Here is a 22228-nt window from a genome sequence, read left to right on the forward strand (position 1 = left end):
AAGAAGGCAGGGTGAGCCTGAGCTGGCTGTACCTGCTGAGCCACATGCCATGTGCTAGCAGGTTCTCAGAGGGGATAGGAAAGCTCAGTTTGGCCAGAGTTTCCCAGCTCTGTGCTATCAACTCAGAGGCAGAGGCTGAGCAGTCCTCCTGAGCTTCAGCTTGTTCACTCTGCTGGTGTTTGGCTTGGTCCAGCACTGAAAGAAGGCTTTTCTCCAGAACCACCCATGGAGGCTGTTCCCACTTCCAGTGGCAAGTCACATCGGGGTAAGAAAAGGGGAAGTGGTGGACAGGGATGCAGCTGAGGAAGTAGCAGAGAAAAGAGAAAGTAGGAAGAAACAGCTCCTGGCTGGGCTGTGTGAAAGGGATGTTTCCCATTCTCCAGGTTCTCATCTAAGTCCTGAGAGTAACTGCTTGAAGTGTTGGTGTTCCCTCTCTAGACAGGCTTTTAATTGGAATGAGTGAAGTGGTGGGATGGCATCAATAATCAGAGGCTTTTAATTCCAGAAGGAATGCCAGTGAAATGGTGGAAGCTCACATCTGGCTTCCTTCAGCATCTGAAGGAGGATTTTTTTCTGGCTCCCATCTTGGCAAGTTGCCATCCCAGTGCTGAATGAGTCAACAGCTAAAGGAGATGTGACCAAGCAAATGTGCTTTTAGATGAGTTTTCCACAAGCATTCTGGGCTCTAAAATGAGACATGCCAGGTTAAGGAGGCCTTGCTCCAGTATTGAGCAGCAGTTACTTCAGTGACAGAATTGTTTCAAAAGAGTTTGTAGTAAAATGTAGATTTTGGTGACCTTGATTGTATTTTGGTTCCTACTTGATATCTTTTCTTTTGCTAGAACTAAAAAGCAAAGTGGAATTCAAGGTTTCAGGGAATTCAAGGGAACTACTGAAGAGAGTCTGGCAGAGGCTAAAAAGATTGAGGGAACTGGAGCATCTCTCTGAGGAGGGAATGCTGAGAGGCCTGGGGCTGTTTAGCCTGGTGAAGAGCAGACTGAGAGGGAATCTTCTCAGTGCTCATTACTAGCTAAAGGGTGAAGGGAAAAAGGATGGAGCCAAACCCTTTTTAGTGGTGCCTTTCCAGGCACAAACTGAAACCCAGGAGACTCCACCTAAAAATAAGGATGAACTTCTTCCCTGTGGAGAGAGCACTGGACTAAGGTGCCCAGAGAGGTTGTGGAGTCTCTTTCTCTAGGGAGATTCCAAACCTGCCTGGATATTCTGATTGTGGGGCAACCTGCTGTGGGTGACCCTGCTTTATCGGGGGGGGCTTACAAAATCATTCCCAGAGGTCCCTTCCAACCTCCAGCATGCTGGGATTAATCCTATATGCCCCTTGTTTCTCTCTGGGGTTCTGTGATCCCATTCTGTTGGAGGAACTGATGTGAAAAAGGCAGGCAAGGCTGACCATAGAAAGACAGAAAAATTCATCAATCATCCCCTTCTTGTTTCTAATGGAGGTTGTTTGTATTGCCAGCTTTTACTATGTAGTGGGTAAGCACTGAGGAGTGATGTTCTGCTTCCCTTCCCACCTCCCAGCCATGGCAGATGCCTAGTGGAGAGTGTGGGAGGAAAACATTATCACTTGCCTTGAAGCTGAGATTTGTTTGGTGTCATTCTCCTTCCTGCCATGTGCAGCAAAACAGGATCAAAGCAGATGAGTTTGTTAGGATGGTTCAATCCTTGCCGCCTTTTTAAAGCTGTGGGGCTGTTACTGGGTTAAAATAGTGCTGCAAAAGTGCTTCTTACTCTGCTGGGGAGCATCTGTCAGCAGAGAAACTGTCAGACAGCGCTGGGAAATGAACACTGGTGCTTCATTTCAGCACACCCTGAATTCAGCACACAAGAAGTTGAGGGAAGTAATGTTGTCCCCAACAATCTGGGTCTTGTCCTAATAGAAAATTACTTGAAAGTAGCTTAGTAGTGGGAAACAGTTCACTATGTGTTTACAAGCTGGGAATGTGGGCACATGACACACACAGAGGCACATATGAACCTGCTTGACAGCCCAGCCTGACACTGAATTTCCATCCCCACAGTGTCACACTACAGTCCTGAGCTCGGGGAATGGAGCACAAAGGTCAGCCCCTCCCTCCAGTGCCAGAGACAGCGTGGAGAGAGGGCCAAAGTGCAGCACACAGCACCGAGCCCGTGTCCCAGGGCAGTGTGGAGGGGCAGCACCTGTTGGTCAGGTGCAGGCTGAGGCTTTGAGTTTGTTCTCCCTGCACTTTCTGCTGGGAGTGGGAATGTTTCCCTCCTGAATGTTTTACCAGCACTGAGTGTTAAACCTCCCTGGCATCACTGGCTCTGTTCCTGTTGTCCTGTCCAGCTCTGGGGTCATAGAATGGTCCAGGTTGGAAGAGACCTCCAAAGGTCATCCAGTCTGACCTCCCCACAGTCACTGGGGACATCCCCAACTAGGTCAGGCTGCCCAGGACCTTGTCAAGCCTCACCTTGAATATCTCCAGGAAAGGACCCTCAACCACCTCCCTGGGCAACCTGTTCCAGTGTTCCACCACCCTCATAGTGAAGAACCTCTTCCTGATTTCCAATCTAAATCTGCCCTTCTTTAGTTTGAAGCCATTTCCCCTTGTCTTGCCATTGCAGGCCTTTGTAAACAGTCTCTCCCCATCCTTCCTGTAGGACCCCTTCGGGTACTGGAAGGCTGCTATTAGGTCACAGTATCACCAAGGTTGGAAGAGACCTCAAAGATCATCAAGTCCAACCTCTCACCACAGGTCTCCCCAGAGCCTCCTCTTCTCCAGGCTGAACAACCCCAGCTCCCTCAGCCTGTCCTCATAGCAGAACCCTGTGATCATTTTTGTGTCCCTCCTCTGGGCCCTCTCCATCAGCTCCATGTCCTTCCTGTCCTCAGCACAGGAGAATATTGCACCTGTTGGAGTGGGTCCAGGTGAGGTCATAAAAATGCTCCGAAGGCTGAAACCCCTCAGCTGTGAGGACAGGCTGAGGCAGTTGGGTTTGTTCAGCCTGGAGAAGAGAAGATTCTAGGGAGACCTTCTTGTGGCCTTTCAGTGCTTAAAGGAGCAAATAAGAAAGATGAGGGCAGACTTTTTATCAGGGCCTGTTGTGACAGGACAAGGGGTGATGGTTTTAAACTAAACGAGTGGAGATCCAGACTAGATAGAAGGAAGAAATTATTCACACTGAGGGTGATGAGATGCTGATCCAGGTTGCCCAGAGAGGTGGTAAATGCCTCATCCTTGGAATCATTCCGAGTCAGGTTGGATGAGGGTCTGAGCAACCTGCTGTAGTTGAAGGTGTCCCTGCTGACTGCAAGGGGTTTAGCTAGATGGCCTTGAAAGGACTCTTCCCGCCCAAACCAGTCTGTGGGATGATGCTGAAGAAGTCACACTTTTAGTAGATTTCAGATGTAATGCAGCTTTGACAGGGATTCAGTGCTGAGCCCCATCCTGTTCAATATCTTTATTGGTGATCTGGATGAGGGGATTGAATCCATTATCAGTAAATTTGCAGGTGACACCGAGCTGGGGGCAGGAGTTGATCTGTTAGAGGGTAGGAGAGCTCTGCAGAGAGACCTTGCCAGGCTGGACAGATGGGCAGGGTCCAAGGGCATGAGATTTAACACATCCAAGTGCCAGGTTCTACACATTGACCACAACAACCCCATGCAATGCTACAGGCTGGGGTCAGAGTGGCTGGAGAGCAGCCAGGAAGAGCGGGACCTGGGGGTACTGGTCGATGGCAGGCTGAAAATGAGCCTGCAGTGTGCCCAGGCAGCCAAGAGGGCCAATGGCATCCTGGCCTGCATCAGGAACAGTGTGGCCAGCAGGAGCAGGGAGGTCATTCTGCCCCTGTATTCAGCACTGGTTAGGCCACACCTTGAGTCCTGTGTCCAGTTCTGGGCCCCTCAGTTTAGGAAGGATGTTGAGTTGCTGGAAGGTGTCCAGAGAAGGGCAACAAAGCTGGGGAGGGGTTTGGAGCACAGCCCTATGAGGAGAGGCTGAGGGAGCTTGTGGTGGGTGGAAGGTAAGGCCGAGAAGCCTCCTCCCTTCCCCCTTGTAAAGTAAAAGGGAAAAAAAATTGAAGGGAAAGGAAAAAAAAACTCGCAAGCTGAATTAGCAAAGCAGTGGAGCTATATTTACAAAGCGATGTAGGGTTTGCAGGGAGATATTTACAAATTTACAATATCTACAATATATACAAAGATATACAACAGAGTAACACAGAAATGAGAGTGAACCCCTCTCGGCAGAGAGGGGGGTTCCCCACCTCCTCTTTCCCCTCTTTCCCCCCTTTCCCCAGATTAGGTTAGAAGAGAGAGAGAGCGAAAGAAAGAAGTTAAAAGCAGTTTTGTGTTAATTGCAAAGGAGTTAATACAGGCCTTATCAGTTTTTCTCTCAAGGCCGGAGCCTTGGCAGAAAGCCCAGCACAGGGACAGAGAGCAGCCGCACCGTAGAAAGGCGGAAGCAAGACTGATAGAAAAGTCGTGGAAATGTCCAGTTCACTCCCAGTTCCGAAAAGTGCTTCCTCCCACTTCACCAATGAAATTAGTTTAGACTATTCCTTCCGTTTACCAACTTCCGTCCACCATATTCTCTTTCTTAAGGGGGCAACGTCAACCGGCCACAGAGCTGGGGTTGCTTAGCCTGGAGAAGAGGAGGCTCAGGGGTGACCTTATTGCTGTCTACAACTCCCTGAAGGGAGGTTGTAGCTAGGAGGGGGTTGGTCTCTTCTCCCAGGCAATCAGCACCAGAACAAGAGGACACAGTCTCAAGCTGCACCAGGGGAAGTTTAGGCTTGAGATGAAGAGAAAGTTCTTCACAGAGAGAGTTGTTGGCCATTGGAATGTGCTGTCCAGGGAGGTGGTAGAGTCACCATCGCTGGAGGTGTTCAAGAGGGGATTGGATGTGGCACCTGGAGCCATGGTTTAGTTAGTCATGAGGTGTTGGGTGATAGGTTGGACTTGATGATCTTTGAGGTCTTTTCCAACCTTATTGATTCTATGATTCTGTGATGTCCAATATGGATCCTCTTGGTCAAGATCAGGGTCACTTGAGAGGAGCTGAGATTGATTCATGTCCTGAGGGATCATCAGGCCATGTGTAATTCCTCATATGAGTCAGAAAAGTCTCATTTCACTTGTGGACAGAACTTGTTCACACCATGGTCTGAGTTTTATGGGGGCTTTGTAACAAAACAAGTTTGTCCAGGTGCTTCTACATATGATTAGTAGAAACACATAAAGGATATTTTTGACAGGAGGAGGTGAGAATAAGCATTTTGTGAGCTCTTCTGTTGCTCACCCAATGCACAGCCAGGGATTTCTGAAGCCATATGTAGTGTGGCCCAAAAGCATGGTTTTGCAGTGATGTTCTTGAGGTGGTTATGTTGGGTTTGCAGAGAAGTTAATTTGCAGTCTCAAAAGTCTCCAGTGTGCAGCACAGTCTCTGGTGTAGCACACGAGGAAGCACTGAGTTGTGGAGAAAAAACAGCCTAGAGCTGCTGCTCTTGTCAGCTCTTAGAGAAGGAGGCCTTGATTCTTTGCTCTGTTTCACTGGTATTGGAAGCTCCTCCCTCTCTACTCTGTTCTAGGGAGGCCACATATACAGTATTTGATCCAGTTCTGGGCTTCCCAGTTCAAGGAACTACTGATGAGAGTCCAGCACAAGCTATGCAGATGCTGAGGGCACTGGAGCATCTCTGGGAGAAGGGAAGCCTGAGAGACCTGGGGCTGTTTAGCCTGGAGAAGAGCAGCCCTTGGGGTGATCCTCTCAATGCTCAGCAGTATCTAAAGGGTGAGGGGCTAGAAGATGGCACCAGATCCTTTCCAGTGGTGCCCAGCAACAAGACAAAGGAGCTTGGAGAAAAGGAGGCTGAGGGTAGACCTGGCTCTCTACAACTCCCTGAAAGGAGGCAGGTGGGGGTCAGTCTCTTCTTCCAAGGAACAAGAAACAGGACAAGAGGAAATGGCCTCAATTTGTTCCAGGGGAGATTTAGGTTGGACGTGAAGAACAATTTCGTGCCCAAAAGTGTTGTCAAGGCCTGGAACAGGCTGCCCAGGACAGTGATAGAGTCCCCATGGTGGAGGGATTGAGCAGCTGTGTGGAGATGGTGGTGAGGGTGATGGTTTAAGTGGTGAGCTGGCACTGCTGGGCTGGCAGTTGGACTCAATGATCTGGAAGGTCTTTGCCAACCTAAATGATTCTGCAGTTCATTTGTGTGGCTCTGCTAAACTGTGGAGGTGGCACAGGTCGAGCCAAGAGAAGGAACTGGCTCATACTCAGGATGTTCCCAAATGCAGTACTCAGCAGATGAGGGAAGGTGGGAGGATGTGTTGCTGAAGGAGAGTTAATATGAGACTACAGAGAATCCCTTTAACATCTGTTCCATCTTTCCTTCAGGTTATGCTTGCCGTAACATCTCCACCTCCACTGCCCTTCAAAGTAAGTGTAAAGCTCTTCTATGCAACTTCACCTCCAAGGTCCTTTCCAACCTAAGCCCTTCTGTGATTCATGTTCTTAAAAATCCACTGACAGACTTCTCTCTGCTTCCAGACAGAACCCACGTTACCTATGATGTCAAAGGGGATGTTGCTGTCATCTGCTTCAACACACCAAATTCCAAGGTACTCTCTTAGGTTAATAGGTGGAAGTGGCAGGAGAAGTAGCCATCTGGAGAAGACTAAGGACTTCCCTAACCTGCAGCCTTTCCAAGTTGTGAACAAAGCAGAATTAGGAAAACAAGTGTTTGGGGCAGTTAATGAGATGCCTGAAAGTGCCCTGTGGAAATATTTTGTGTCTGCTCACTTAACTTGTCCCTCACTGGCACAGGGTACTGCTAGATCTTGCTAAGCTGTTGGATTCAACGCAGTTAAGGAGGGTCTCTGTTGTATAGGGGGGCAAAAAAACAGTTTAGAAGCTCTTAAAGTCTGGTTTTGAGGTCACAAACTCACTGTCAGTGAGATGAAGGCAAAAATTCTTAACAACAGATTATTTGATGATCTACTACAGGGTTTCATCACCAGTCTTGAGCCCCTCACTCCAAGAAGGACAATGAGGTGCTGGAGTATGTCCAGAGAAGGGCCATGAAGCTGGTGAAGGGTCTAGAGCACAAGTCTTGTGAGGAGCAGCTGAGGGAACTGGAGTTGGTTAGCCTGGAGAAAAGGCAGCTGAGGGGAGACCTTCTCACTCTCCACAACTCCCTGAAACAAGGTTGGAGCTACTTGAGGGTCAGTCCCTTCTTCCAGGTAACAAGTGACAGGATGAAAGGAAATGGCCTCATGTTGGACCAAGGGAGCTTTAGCTTGGACATGAGGAGCAATTCTTCCCCGAAAGGGTTGTCAAGGCCTGGAAGAGGCTGCCCAGGCCAGTGGAGTCCCCATCCCCTGAGGGTTTTAAAAGCAGTGGAGATGTGGTGCTGAGGCACAGGGTTTAGTGGTGATCTGGCATTGGTGGATTAATGGTTGGACTTGATGATCTTAAAGGTCTCCACCAACCTAAACAGCTCCATGATTCCATGAACTTCACATTTCTCTCAGGGTTTTTTGACATAGACTGAACTAAGTTCTGTAGCAAACCTGGTGTGGTGGGTTGAGAGAGAAGGCCCAGCTTTCTCTCCCCTACAAAGGGGGGAAAAAAACCCACAGCTAACTCAGCCGGAGAAGCGGAAGGAATGCTATATTTTACAAGCAATGTGGAAAATGCAAGATATGTACACAATATATACAGTATTTACAATGTATATACAGAAATATACAGCAAAGTAAAAAACCAAGAATACAGGAATGAAATTCCCTCCTCTGGACAGAGGAGGGTTCCCCCCCTGTACCCCACTCTCTCCCCCTCCCTCCTTTTTTCCCCAAAGAGGGTTAGAAAGAGAGAAAAAGGCAGTTATTAAGAAAGCAGAATCTTAGTAGGCCTATTAGTAGGATTAGTTGCTTATCTGTTATCCAAGGTCACTCTGGCTAGGAGCCCAGAAGCAGCCAAGCTGGAAGGGAGAAGGAAAGGAACGAACTGAGAAAAAAATTCCAACTGAACTCAAAACTTAAAGTTACATTCTACCAATCTACCAATGAAATTCGTTTAGACCTGTCTTTTGTTTACAAAACATTCAGCCAGAGTGTCCCAGCACTGTCCCTTTCTTAAAGGCACAGCCTCAAATGGCCACACCTGGGCTCAATTTGAGCATCCCAGAGCCTTTACAATTTTGCCATGCAATGATCTGGCTGTTGGGTGAAGTCCTGGATGGTCTGTTGGGCTTTTGTCCCAAAAGGCAAATCTTGAAAGGCTGTAGAGCTGCCCCAGTCAGACCTAGCACTGGCTTTGGCTTTTTGTTGTCTGTGCCATCTTCTGTGCTAGTTTTCTGATGATTGAATCCAGTAGTTATGCAGTGGTTAAACTCTGTCTCCTCAGCTCCCTCTTTACAATGCTGATCTGCTGCTTTCCAGGTAAACACTCTCTCCAGAAAACTCAACTCAGAGTTTAATGAGGTAATGAATGAGATCTGGGCCAGTGAATCTGTCAAAAGTGCTGTCCTCATCTCCTCCAAGCCAGGCTCTTTCATTGCTGGAGCAGATATTGAGTAAGTACTGGGAGTGCTTGAAGTTGAGCTGAAGGAGCTTTCTCTGAGGCTCAGCATGCAAGTCTCATGGTCTGCACTGTGAAGTCCCAGCATTTTGTCACTGACATCTCCCCAGGCAGAGGCTGGGAGTGAGATCCATGTGCTAGTGTGCTCAAATGAAGTTAGGATCGTGATAAAGAGGATCATGGTGAGTCATTAAACCCCATTTGGCTGCAGCACTGGATCACTCCTTCCTGCATGCTGGGGTGCAGCCAAGAAAACCCATCCTGGCTCCAGGGTGAGCATTGTCCTTTGCTCTGGGATGCCACAGGAGCAGGTCATTTACATGCAGAGCTTGGTTTGAGTGCCTGGCAGTCTGCCAGCCTGGCCCCTTGATTAAGGCAGGATTTGGTGCTCTGCCACTTTGAAGCATCTCAACAACTTCTCAGGCAATCCAGCAGCGGGTTTGCAGGGGGTGGGTGCTCTCTCTGAGTGTTGGTGTGCTGTTGTCCTGACACTGGGCAGGGCAGAATGTTTGTTTTGAAACATTAAAAGCTAGAAAAGCTCTAAGAAGAAGTAAAATTGCAAATAAACACTTCAAAACATTTTGGGTTGGTGTTTGGTGTTGGTTTTTTTGGCTGGCTTTATTCAAGAGGCAAAGGCTTGATATGAGGAGGCAGTAGCCAGGGCTGGTGTGTGGAGCAAAAGGCCTGGCTGTGGTTGAGGTATCTGCTGATCTCAACACTACCAGCCTCCTGAATTGTGCCTGCCTGGCAAATGCAGCTGCCCTCTGTCAGAATAATTAGCACAGGGAGGCACTAATTGGCAGAGTGCAACATCAGGGCAGCAACCAGCTGCTCCTCTAAAAAGTGATCCTGGGCTCTCCCCTCCACCCTTCCTGGCAAGTGCTTTGAGGCTTCCTAAGGCCCTTCCTCCTCTCTCCCAAAGGCTTTCAATGCTCTAATACAAGGAAACTCATTCAGTGCCTGCAGGCACAGCCCTGTGTCAGCATGCAGTGATGTGGCCGGTTGACGTTGCCCCCTTAAGAAAGGGGATATGGTGGACGGAAGTTGGTAAACGGAAGGAATAATCTAAACTAATTTCATTGGGAGAGTGGGAGGAAGCACCTTCGGAACTGGGAGTGAACTGGACATTTCCAGGACTTTTCTATCAGTCTTGCTTCCGCTCCTCCACAGTGCAGCTCTGTCCCTGTGCTGGGCTTTCTGCCAAGGCCTCGGCCTTGAAGTCCAGATACCAGGCCTGTATTAACTCCTTTCCAATTAACACAAACTGCTTCTAACATTTTTTTTCCTCTCTCTTCTTTCTCTTTCTATCCCATTCTGGGGAAAGGGGGGGAAGAGAGGGGAGAGCGGAGGTGGGGAACCCCCTCTCTGCCGAGGGGGGTTACTCTCATTTCTGTGTTACTCTGTTGTATATCTTTGTATATATTGTAGATATTGTAAATTTGTAAATATTCCCCTGCATACCCTACATTGCTTTGTAAATATAGCTCCACTGCTTTGCTAATTCAGCTTGTGAGTTTTTTTCTCTTTCCCTTCAAGTTTCTTTCCCTTTACCTTACAAGGGGGAAGGGAGGAGGCTTCTTGGCCTTACCCTTCCACCCACCACAAGTGACTTAACCCATGGAATTTAGTAGTATCCTTGTGTTGTCTGTTAGTCTAAGAGTGGGTAACTAAATAGCTCTCTGCTGTCCATCAGTCAGTGGGGTTTTGTGGGAAGAAGCCATTGAAGCATTCTCATTTGCCTCCCATTTTCTCAGAGCTTTTCCTGTTCTGACCAGCCTTTCTGCCTCCCTGCAGCATGATTGCAGCCTGCAAGACCTCTGAGGAAGTGACTCAGCTCTCTCAGGAAGGACAGAAGATGCTAGAAAAAATTGAGCAGTCTCCAAAGCCCATAGTAGCTGCCATCAGTGGCTCCTGCCTGGGAGGAGGACTGGAGGTACTGAACAATTCCATGTCTGATGAGCAGGAGTGTGAGTCAGTAGGACTGGTTCACTGAACTACCCTGAATGCCTGCAGGACTGAGAAAGATTTGGGACCTAGCATGGTTTCATTCCATCCAAATGAGTTTGTGGCAAGCTAATGGCTTAGCTGTGCTTCAGGGCTCTGCCATGCTAATTAGCTTCTGTTGAGAGCTGTGGCCGGTTGACGTTGCCCCCTTAAGAAAGGGAATATGGTGGACGGAAGTTGGTAAACGGAAGGAATAGTCTAAACTATTTCATTGGTAAAGTGGGAGGAAGCACCTTCTAAGCTGGGACTATACTGGGTTTTTCCAGCTCTTTATCTTCAGTCTTGCTTCCGCCTTTCCACGGTGCGGCCGCTCTCTGTCTCTGTGCTGGGCTTTCTGCCAAGGCCTCGGCCTTGAAGATAGATAAAGGCCGGTATATTAACTCCCTTCCAATTAACACGAACTGCTTCTAACTTTTTTTTCCTCTCTTTTCTTTCTCTTTCTATCCCATTCTGGGGAAAGGGGGGAGAGAGGGGAGAGCGGAGGTGGGGAACCCCCTCTCTGCCGAGAGGGGTTACTCTCATTTCTGTGTTACTCTGTTGTATATCTTTGTATATATTGTAGATATTGTAAATTTGTAAATAATCCCCTGCATTCCCTACGTTGCTTTGTAAATATAGCTCCACTGCTTTGCTAATTCAGCTTGTGAGGTTTTTTTTCCTTTCCCTTCAATTTTTTTTCCCCTTTTACTTTACAAGGGGGAAGGGAGGAGGCTTCTTGGCCTTACCCCTTCCATCCCACGACATTTTTTTATTGGCGTACCCAACGTGCGGCAGATAATTAGTTTAATTTATTACTTGATTGATTTAGTGTTTTCCAGCTGAATTAGCAAACATGAAGGTATTGTGGTTTGTGGAGCGATTATTCTTTTCAATTTTTGGGGCTCTGATTTACAGATATTGTTTGGGTTTGATTTTGGATTACCTGGGTAAATATTTGGTGCGGACAATTTATATGTGGGTTCTGTATAGAGTTAAATTATGGTATGGAAAATGTATTAATTTCCTATGGCCAGTGAGATACAGGAATGTTACCTCCACCACTCTCCCAATTGAGATAAAGGGTTTTAAGATTCCACCTGAGGAGACAGTAACTTTAGGTGATGCCTGGGATCCTAAAGTGATTTATTTGATGTGTATAATCCTGCTTTCAGTGATAATTAATGTGTATCTGCTGGTCTCTTTGCGGCGAGAGAAAAAGGTGTCCAGGGCGTGTTTTGTTATTAAAACTAGATCAAAAAGAAAACGCCGTGGCTCTTGATCAGTCCCAGAGTCATCTAGTGACGAGGACTGTGGAGAACCTGTGTCAGTTAAAAAGAAGGCTAAAAAGTTAATTGGTAAAGCAGCTCTAAATGACTTTGCTGACTCTGGCAAGCAGCCAAGGGCATCGGCTGGTATCAACATGGCACCTACTCCTTCTCCCACTACTTCTCCTTCTTCTTCTTCTCCGTCGGCCAGTAATGGAGCAACGTCACTTCCACCCACTCCCTCGGTGGGACCGGAAGTCACTGCCCCAGCAGCTGATTTATCTCAGGACCTGTCAGCTTCCATTAAGGTGGCTGTAAATTCAAACACAGCTCCAGTTAAGGTGGCTCCTTTAAAGACTAGAGCTGGAAAGGGCAAAGATGGAGAAGAAGAGGAGGAGACTGATCCTGGTGAGGGGCCCTCTACTCTAAAAGATCCTGCTCAGGAGGAAGAGAAGGTTTGATTTAAAGATCTAGCTAACCTAGTGAGATCAAAGCAGGATAGAGATGAAGCTAGGAAAGCAGCTGGCAAAGGTGGTTCTCAGCTTAAAGAGATCCTTAGGAGAATGACAGCAGGATTATATGGGCAAAGAATTCAGGGAGATGAAGATGAAGATGATATTTTGGAGTGTTCTTCTCCAAGGGAGGAATTGCGAAATGTCCGTAAAGATTTCACCAGGGCAGATAAGGAGCCAGTTCTAGCTTGGCTTAGTAGGTGTTATGATACAGGTGCTTCAGCTCTAACAGTTGGAGACAAGTCAGCAGCTCAGTTAGGAACTCTCTCAAGGGACAATGGAATAGATAGACATCTAGGCGAAGCTCTCGGTAAGGTTAATCTGTGGATACGCCTTTTAATAGCGGTTGCCCTGAGATACCCTTCCCGAGATGATCTTCCATGGAATCCTAAACCCTGGACTACCATAGATGAGGGAATTAAGCGCTTGAGAGAATTTGCTGTTAGAGAGCTACTCTATGGTGAACATGAAACTCTGAATCCTGATGACATTCCTGTGGGTATTGGTCTTGCTAAAAAGATCATCAAACTTGCTCCTTCTAATTATGCAAACATTCAGGCAAGCAGAATTGTGTCAAGAAGTTATGGTGGAGCTTCTCCCACGGTTGGCCAATTCAGTGATCAAATGAGACAATTGGAGGATAGCATGACACGTGGTTCTTTGGTTTCAGCCATTGAAACTCTGTCTGGAAAAATTGAGAATTGCATGAGAGAGTTAAAAGATGAATTTAGAAATTCCATATCCCAATTGGCACAAAGGGATAATTTCAATTCTTCCTCCAGGTGGGTACAAGTTTCATCTGTGAGGAATACACGTCCTCCAAGGAGGTCATTCCAAAACAGGACATTCCAAAACAGGTCATACCAAAACAGACCACCAAGGCAATCACGTAGAACTATTTGGATAACTCTGCGTGATCAGTTTGGTGAGAACATGAACCGCTGGGATGGCCAACCAACTTCTAATCTTTTCAGGAGACTGAGGGAATTGCAAAGTGGCAGAACCCGAGGTAGCAATACCAGAAGGGTAGCTGTTACTTCCACAGTTCCCCAGAACGACTCTCATAGCTCCAATAGTGGCTCCAGTTATAACATGCAAAGTTATAACCCTGCACAATATGTGCAATGCACATGTGCGCATGTTCCCCATAACTAGGGGTGCCCTGCCTCCCGCCAGGGGGAGGAGAGGGATAACAGAGATAACAGAATATATTGGGATGTGTACATGCAGTGGCCTGGCACTTCACAATTTCGGAAGTACAGGGCCTTGGTTGACACAGGAGCTCAGTGCACCATAATACCATCAAATTATCAGGGATCAGAGTCTATAACTATTCTGGGAGTCACTGGTGGATCTCAAGAGTTAAGTAAGGTAGAGGTTAATATAAGTTTAACTGGTAAACAATGGAGGAAGCATACAGTTGTGACCGGACCTGACGCACCTTGTATTTTGGGAATTGATTTTCTGAGAGAAGGGCGTTTCAAAGACCCTAGAGGTTACAAATGGGCTTTTGGAGTAGCTTCTATAGAAATTGATGGACAAAAATTGAAGCTATCTGCCAGACCTGAGCTTTCTGATGAATCTGCAGTTGTGGGACAACATAAGATACAGGACATTAAATTGCCGGTTGCTTCTCAGACTGTGCATCACAGACAATACAGAACCAACCGTGACTCTTTGTTGCCCATTCAGAATCTGATTCGTCAGTTGGAGAGTCAGAAAGTCGTCAGCAAAACTCATTCACCTTTCAACAGTCCAGTGTGGCCTGTGCGGAAGCAGAATGGAGACTGGCGTCTGACAGTAGACTACCGAGCCCTGAATGAAGTAACACCACCTATGAGTGCAGCAGTACCAGACATGATGGAGCTACAGTATGAGCTGGAATCCAAAGAGGCCAAATGGTATGCTACCATAGACATTGCTAATGCATTTTTCTCTATTCCCATAGCAGAGGAATGCAGGCCTCAGTTTACTTTCACCTGGAGAGGAATCCAGTACACTTTCAACAGACTGCCAATGGGCTGGATCCACAGCTCAAGCATCTGTCATGCAGTGATCCACGATGCTCTGGAGAAAGGCGGTGCTCCAGAACACATCCAGTTCATCGATGATATCATCGTCTGGGGAAAAACTGCTGAGGAAGTCTTCAAGAAAGGTAACAAAATCATTGACATTCTTCTGGATGCAGGTTTTGCCATCAAGCGAGACAAGGTGAAAGGACCTACCACAGAAATTCAGTTTCTGGGAGTGCGCTGGCAGGATGGACGCCGACACATTCCAGTGGATGTGGTAAATAGAGTCTCTACCATGGCAAGTCCCACAAACAAGCAAGAGACCCTACGTTTCTTGGGGATAGTGGGATTTTGGAGACTGCACATTCCTGGATACAGTCAGATTGTGAAACCTCTGTATGATGTGACTCGAAAGAGAAACCATTTCCACTGGGGACCTGAACAGCAAGCAGCCTTTGACCAGATAAAACAAGAGGTGATTCAAGCAATGGGTCTGGGACCTGTTCGAGATGGTCCAGACATTAAGAACATTTTGTACACGGCTGCAAGTGACAATGGTCTAACCTGGTGCTTGTGGCAAAAAGCTCCAGGTGAGACACGTGGACGACCTCTTGGTTTCTGGAGTCGAGGTTACAGAGGTTCAGAGGCTAACTATACTCCAACAGAGAAAGAAATCTTAGCTGCCTATGAAGGAGTAAAAGCATCTTCTGAAGTGATTGGAACTGAATCACAACTTCTTTTAGCTCCCAGATTACCAGTTTTGAATTGGATGTTCAAAGGCAAAGGTTCCACACCACATCATGCCACAGACTCAACCTGGTCTAAGTGGATGGCTCTGATAACACAGAGAGCTCGAATGGGAAATCTTGAAAGACCTGGTCTAGTGGAGGTGATCTCAAGTTGGCCTGAAGGTATCAACTGTGCTAAACCTCCAGAGGAGAAAGTAACTCGTGCTGAGGAAGCTCCTCCTTACAATGACCTTTCTGATGATGAAAAGAAATATGCTTTGTTCACAGACGGTTCCTGTCGTCTTGTTGGAAACAAGCGAAGGTGGAAGTCTGCAGTGTGGAGTCCAACACGCCGAGTTGCAGAGGCGAAAGATGGAGAAGGAGAATCCAGTCAATTCGCAGAGGTAAAAGCTGTCCAGCTAGCTCTCAACGTGGCTGAACGTGAGAGATGGCCAAAGCTTTATCTCTACACTGACTCATGGATGGTAGCCAATGCTCTATGGGGTTGGCTAAAGAACTGGAAGAAGAGTGGTTGGCAGAGAAAAGGAAAACCCATTTGGGCAGCCAACCTATGGCAGGACATTGCTGATCGAATCGAGAGAATTCCAGTGAAAGTGAGACACATCGATGCTCACATTCCTAAGAGCAAAGCTACTGAGGAACAGCAACACAACCATCAGGCAGATCTAGCTGCAAGAGTTTCTCAAGTAGACATGGATTCTAATCTTGATCTCGACTGGAAACAGCGAGGTCAGATATTCTTAGCTCGGTGGGCTCACGATTCGTCAGGACATCAAGGCAGAGATGCAACATACCAATGGGCTCGTGACAGATCCATAGACATTTCCATGGATGCTATCACACAAGTCATCCATGACTGTGACATTTGTGCTGCTATTAAGCAGGCAAAACGACTTAAGCCCTTGTGGTATGGTGACAGATGGTCCAAGTACAAGTATGGTGAAGCTTGGCAGATTGACTACATCACTCTACCACGTTCTCGTTCTGGTAAGCAGTACGTGCTTACTATGGTAGAGGCAAACACTGGATGGTTGGAAACTTATCCAGTTCCACATGCAACTGCACGCAACACCATTCTCGGTCTGGAGAGACAGATCCTGTGGAGACACGGAACTCCAGAGAGGATTGAGTCAGACAACGGAACTCATTTCAAGAACAACCTTGTAAAGAACTGGGCAAAAGAGCACGGTATTGAGTGGATATTCCACATTCCCTACTATGCACCAGCTTCAGGGAAGATTGAACGCTACAACAGTTTGTTGAAGACCACTCTCAAAGCCATGGGAGGTGGATCTTTGAAAAACTGGGAAAAACATTTAGCACAAGCAACCTGGCTGGTAAATAGTAGAGGTTCAGTGAACCGAGCTGGACCTGCACATTCAGATTTGCTACGGAAAGTGGAAGGTGATAGAGTTCCTGTTGTTAGAGAAAAGAATCTGTTAGGTAAAACTGTTTGGGTATTTTCACCCTCAGGAGAGGCTAAACCTGTCCGAGGGGTGGTTTCAGCTGAAGGTCCGGGTCACACTTATTGGGTAATGCAAGAGAATGGTGAAATTCAGTGTATTCCACAAAGAAATTTAACTTTAGCTGAAAAAGGTTAATTTCAAACTGCTGTACAGCTACATCGCGTCCAAAGGAAGAATCACCGAAGAATCTACGGTGCGCGAACCCTGAGATCCCTGAGAGCCCTGAGTCAACTAAGAGACCCTGAGAATCCCTGTTTCCCTTTTCTTCGCTTCGTCGGCGAAGAAAATGAACTGTTTTCCATTTTTCTCATTTTCTGATTTTCTTGGACTTTTGAATCATCTACATCTGAGCATAGCCGGAATGGACTATGAACTTTACTCACGAACTGTAAATATCGTTTTGGATTGGATGGACAGTGTGAACAGCCAATGAAATTGTTTAGAAGGGGTGGACTGTGGCCGGTTGACGTTGCCCCTTTAAGAAAGGGAATATGGTGGACGGAAGTTGGTAAACGGAAGGAATAGTCTAAACTATTTCATTGGTAAAGTGGGAGGAAGCACCTTCTAAGCTGGGACTATACTGGGTTTTTCCAGCTCTTTATCTTCAGTCTTGCTTCCGCCTTTCCACGGTGCGGCCGCTCTCTGTCTCTGTGCTGGGCTTTCTGCCAAGGCCTCGGCCTTGAAGATAGATAAAGGCCGGTATATTAACTCCCTTCCAATTAACACGAACTGCTTCTAACTTTTTTTTCCTCTCTTTTCTTTCTCTTTCTATCCCATTCTGGGGAAAGGGGGGAGAGAGGGGAGAGCGGAGGTGGGGAACCCCCTCTCTGCCGAGAGGGGTTACTCTCATTTCTGTGTTACTCTGTTGTATATCTTTGTATATATTGTAGATATTGTAAATTTGTAAATAATCCCCTGCATTCCCTACGTTGCTTTGTAAATATAGCTCCACTGCTTTGCTAATTCAGCTTGTGAGGTTTTTTTTCCTTTCCCTTCAATTTTTTTTCCCCTTTTACTTTACAAGGGGGAAGGGAGGAGGCTTCTTGGCCTTACCCCTTCCATCCCACGACAAGAGCTAAGCAAATGTGAATCTGTGGGGGCCAAGTCAATACTTAGGTTAGAGCATCCCAGGGAAAACTGCCTGTTTCCAGCAGCCACTGGATCTGGATAAATGCCTCTGGCAGAGTCCAAACTGGAAATTGCTGCTTTTCAGATGAACCAAGTGTTGTCTCCCAGCAACTTCTAAAGGTGGTTGTGAGTGAGAGGGATGAGTGTGGGAAGCATGGCCAGGCTCCACCCCAGCTCTGCCTACTCTGCTCCATCACCTGCCACTTCAGGTAGATGGTGAGTGTCAGTGGTGAGAGCCTGGAAGACCTGAGGCTGTTTAGCCTGGAGAAGAGCAGACTGAGAGGGGATCTTCTCAATGCTCACCAAGAGCTAAAGGGTGAGGGGCAAGGGGGGGGGGGGAGGGGGAGACTCTTCTCAAAAACAGTGGTGCAGTGACAGGACAAGGGATAACAAGTACAAACTGCAATCCAGAAGGTTCCATATGAAGATGAGAAATTTCTTCCCTGTGAGGATGCTGGGGCATTGGAAAAGACTGCCCAGAGAGATTGTGGAGGCTCCTTCTCTAGAGAGTTTCCAAACTCTACCCAGATGCAATCCTGGGCAACCTGCTCTGGGTGACCCTGCTTTAGCAGAGGGGTTGGACTAGATGATCTCTAGAGGTCCTTTCCAACCCCCACCATGCTGTGATCCTATGGCTTGCTTTATCATTTCCATTTAGGATTTTGTAATCTGAGTAATACCTGGAGCAAAGTTTCCTAAACCAGGATAACTTTGTGGGAATGGAGCCCCTTCAGTTCCAGACTGAGCCCTCCAGCAGCACTGTGGTGACAGATCTAGGCTTGGTGATGCAGCAATCAACCATGCCATGGCTGACCTGTTAATGGGACCATGCTCTCAGGGTAGTGAATGAATTTATGCAGCCCATGGTGGTCTAGATGAGATTTGTGAATAGCTTGGCTCAGGTTGGTAGTTTCATGTTCATTTTGTAGCTGCTTGATGTCATCTCCCTGCATGTGCTGCTCTTGCTGGGAGAAGCCATCAGCACAGAGGGAATTTGGGCAGTTGGACTTGGGAGCTGGGGAAGCACTGGAAGGAAAGCTGAGGCAGTGTGTAGAAGAGACTTTAGTGATGGATGGCAAGTTTTTTCTGTGGTCACTTACAGGGAAACCTTTTAGTTTATCTTACCTTTTTTTTCAGGTTGCCATTGCCTGTCACTACAGAATAGCAACAAAGGACAAAAAAACAGTCTTGGGAACACCTGAAGTGTTGTTGGGTCTCCTGCCAGGGGCAGGGGGTACTCAGAGGCTGCCAAAGATAGTAAGTAAGAAAACTTCACTTGATAGCTCCTTCCTTTATCAACCCCAAAATGGGTTGAAGGTTGGACTGGATGATCTTTGAGGCCTCTTCCAACCAGATGTTTCCTGTGATTCTCCTACATGGTATGCTGCCATTCTCAAATGTCCTTTCTACTCTTCCAGGTGGGACTTCTAGCTGCCTTTGATATGATGCTGACTGGGAGGAACATTTGTGCTGACAGAGCAAAGAAGATGGGGCTGGTTGACCAGCTGGTGGACCCTCTAGGTCAGATATGATCCTCCTTAGTTCTAGATCTACTGCCTGTCAATTAACCTCTCCACCTGGGTGGAGAAGGTACTGATGCAGTTAACAGCCCAGTGAGGGTAAAGCATATGGACTGGGAGGAGAGCCTCATAAAGTTCAACAAGAGCAAACATAGGGTCTTGCACCTGGGGAGTAATAACCTTGTGCACCAGTAAAGGCTAGAGGTTGATATGCTGGAAAGCAGCTCCATGGATCAGGATCTGGGAGTGCTGGGGGACAACAGGCTCACCATGAGCCAGCAATGTGCCCTTGTGGACAAGAAGGCAAATGATCTCCTGGGCTACATTAAGAAGAATGTGACTAGCTAGTCAGGGGAGTTTCTCCTCCCCCTCTACTCTGCCACAATGAGGCCAGATCTGAGTATTGTGTCCAGTTCTGGTCTCCCCAGTTCAAGAGAGACAAGGAACCACTGGAGAGAGTCCAGCAGAGGTTGCAAAAATGTTGAGGGACCTGGAGCATCTCACTGATGAGGAGAAGCTTAAAGACCCAGGGCTGTTTAGCCTGGAGAAGAGCAGTCTGAGAGGGAATCTTCTCAATGCTGATCAATAGCTGAAGGGCAGGGGTCAGACTCATTTTAGTGGTGCCCAGCAACAGGACAAAGGGCAACCCAGCAACAGGCGCAAATTGGAACCCAGGAGGTTCCATTTTAAGATGAGGGAAAGCTTTCCTGTGAGGGTGCCAGAGACCTAACCCAAGCTTTTCAGAGGGGTTGTGATGTCTCCTCCAGAGAGACTCCAAACCTGCCTGGTCACAATCCTGAGCAATGTGCTGGGCTACTTGGAGTGCAGCATCCTTCCCATGCTCTGCAGTGCAATATCTGTTCCCACCTTAGAAATATAGGCAGAGGCGCCCTGAAATCTCAGGTTCCTCTTAAGCCCAGTGAGTAGGGAAAAGGTTAGCATGGAGGGCAAGCCTGCTGGCTCTCTTGCCTAGCTAATTGTACAGATAAGAGCCTGCCTTCCTCATTTATCATCTCAGAAGGACAGGTTGCAAGCCATCATGAAAGGAGAATGGATGACCAGTGTCTATATTTATGCGGCCTGCAGATGTTAATCTCCATGACAAGATCTTGAGAAGAAGCCAACCCCTACAGCTTAGGTGCTCTGAATTCCCAGCTGACTTTCAGTGGGAGGAGGAAACTCATTGCAAACTGCAGATTTCCAGGTGCTGAGTGGGCTAGGGAATAATTTCATGCTGCTGACTGCCCTGAGAAATGCAAGAGAAGCTCTTGTGTCTGTTCTTTCTCTAAGCTAAACAGCCCCAGGTCTTTATGCTTCTCCTTGTCAGAGAGATGCTGCACTCTCCTCAGCACTTTTGTTGCCTCTGCTGCACTTCTCTGCAGCAGTTCCTTGTCTCTCTTGAACCGGGGAACCCAGGACTGGACCCAGGAGTTCAGAAGATCCTTACTATGGCAGAATGGGAGGAGAACCTCCCCTCCCTGCTGGCCACACTCTTCTGAATGTACTCCAGGAAACCATTTGCCACCTTGGCCACAGGGGAGCATTGCTGGCTCGTGAGGACCTTCTGTCCACCGGCATTCTCAGGTCCTCCTCCACGGAGCTGCTTTCTGGCAGGTCCACCCTTAACCTATGCTGCTGCATGGGGGTTATTCCTCCCCAGATGCAGGACCCTCCACTTGCTCTTACTGAACTCCATGAGATTCTCCTCCACCCAGCCCTCCAGGAAGAGGGGTCTTTAGTTGGATTCTCACATATAAAGCACACACTCGCGCTTGAGTTAAAATTGCCTGCATAAGCTTTGCCCCTTTGTACTTGCTTAAACGTGCATTGGCTTTTCAATGTCAGCTACTGCGGCTTTTTATACCACTGCCTGCCTTGAAGGAAACTTGAATGTTCTGAAGAGCTGTTTGCAATCCTAGCTCAGAGATTGTAAGCATGTAGGAGGAAAAAAAAGCCATGCAGTCTTTGGAGGCATTCCTTGCTGGTTTGGGGAGCAGCCAGCGCCAGAAGGCGTTTTGCTGCTTGTCTCATTTTCATTCACAGCGTCTGGGGGAAAGCTGCTTTGAGTGGAGTGATGTGGTGGTTGCTTGGGGAAGGCTTTGAAGGGGAGAGACAGTGTTAATCAGGAGGCAGTGTGTCATGGGGTGTCACCAGTTCTCCTTCAGCAAGGCCTTTGACACCGTCCCCCATAGCAAACTCCTGGCCAAGCTGTCAGCCCATGGCTTGGACGGGAGCACACTGCGATGGGTTAGGAACTGGCTGGATGGCCGAGCCTAGAGAGTGGTGGTGAATGGTGCCACATCCAGCTGGCAGCCAGTCACTAGTGGTGTGCCCCAAGGATCAGTGCTGGGCCCCATCCTCTTTAAAATCTTTATTGATGAGCTGGATGAGGGCATTGAGTCCATCATCAGTAAATTTGCTGATGACACCAAGCTGGGGGCAGGAGTTGATCTGCTGGAGGGTAGAGAGGCTCTGCAGAGGGACCTCGACAGGCTGGACAGATGGGCAGAATCCAACGGCATGAGATTTAACACATCCAAGTGCCGGGTTCTGCACATTGGCCACAACAACCCCATGCAGTGCTACAGGCTGGGATCAGAGTGGCTGGAGAGCAGCCAGGCAGAGCGGGACCTGGGGGTACTGGTCGATGGCAGGCTGAAAATGAGCCTGCAGTGTGCCCAGGCAGCCAAGAGGGCCAATGGCATCCTGGCCTGCATCAGGAATAGTGTGGCCAGCAGGAGCAGGGAGGTCATTCTGCCCCTGTACACTGCACTGGTTAGGCCACACCTTGAGTCCTGTGTCTAGTTCTGGGCCCCTCAGTTTAGGAAGGATGTTGACTTGCTGGAACGAGTCCAGAGAAGAGCAACAAAGCTGGGGAGGGGCTTGGAACACAAGCCCTATGAGGAAAGACTGAGGGAGCTGGGATTGCTTAGCTTGGAGAAGAGGAGGCTCAGGGGTGACCTTATTGCTGTCTACAACTCCCTGAAGGGAGGTTTTAGACAGGCAGATGATGGTCTCTTCTC

At 47.9% G+C, this 22228-nt stretch overlaps 1 protein-coding gene across 2 annotated transcripts in view; it reads left to right on the top strand.

Moving 5' to 3' along the window:
- HADHA (hydroxyacyl-CoA dehydrogenase trifunctional multienzyme complex subunit alpha) overlaps positions 1–22228 on the top strand; it is a 55078-nt gene that overhangs the window by 4521 nt on the left and 28329 nt on the right. Inside the window, exons 1-7 of one of the 2 annotated variants that reach the window (XM_068143042.1) lie at positions 122–265; positions 6387–6428; positions 6540–6610; positions 8432–8565; positions 10365–10503; positions 18823–18942; positions 19104–19206. In XM_068143042.1, the coding sequence (XP_067999143.1) occupies positions 226–265; positions 6387–6428; positions 6540–6610; positions 8432–8565; positions 10365–10503; positions 18823–18942; positions 19104–19206 (649 nt within the window). In that variant the 5' untranslated portion in view covers positions 122–225. Of the gene's footprint in view, positions 1–121; positions 266–6386; positions 6429–6539; positions 6611–8431; positions 8566–10364; positions 10504–18822; positions 18943–19103; positions 19207–22228 lie in introns of those variants that run through there. The other variant, XM_068143041.1, reaches the window with a different exon arrangement.

This window comes from Melanerpes formicivorus, unplaced genomic scaffold (genome assembly GCF_026170545.1).
Source record: "Melanerpes formicivorus ecotype bairdi unplaced genomic scaffold, bMelFor1.0.p_v2 SCAF_9, whole genome shotgun sequence".
Lineage (NCBI taxonomy): Eukaryota > Metazoa > Chordata > Aves > Piciformes > Picidae > Melanerpes > Melanerpes formicivorus.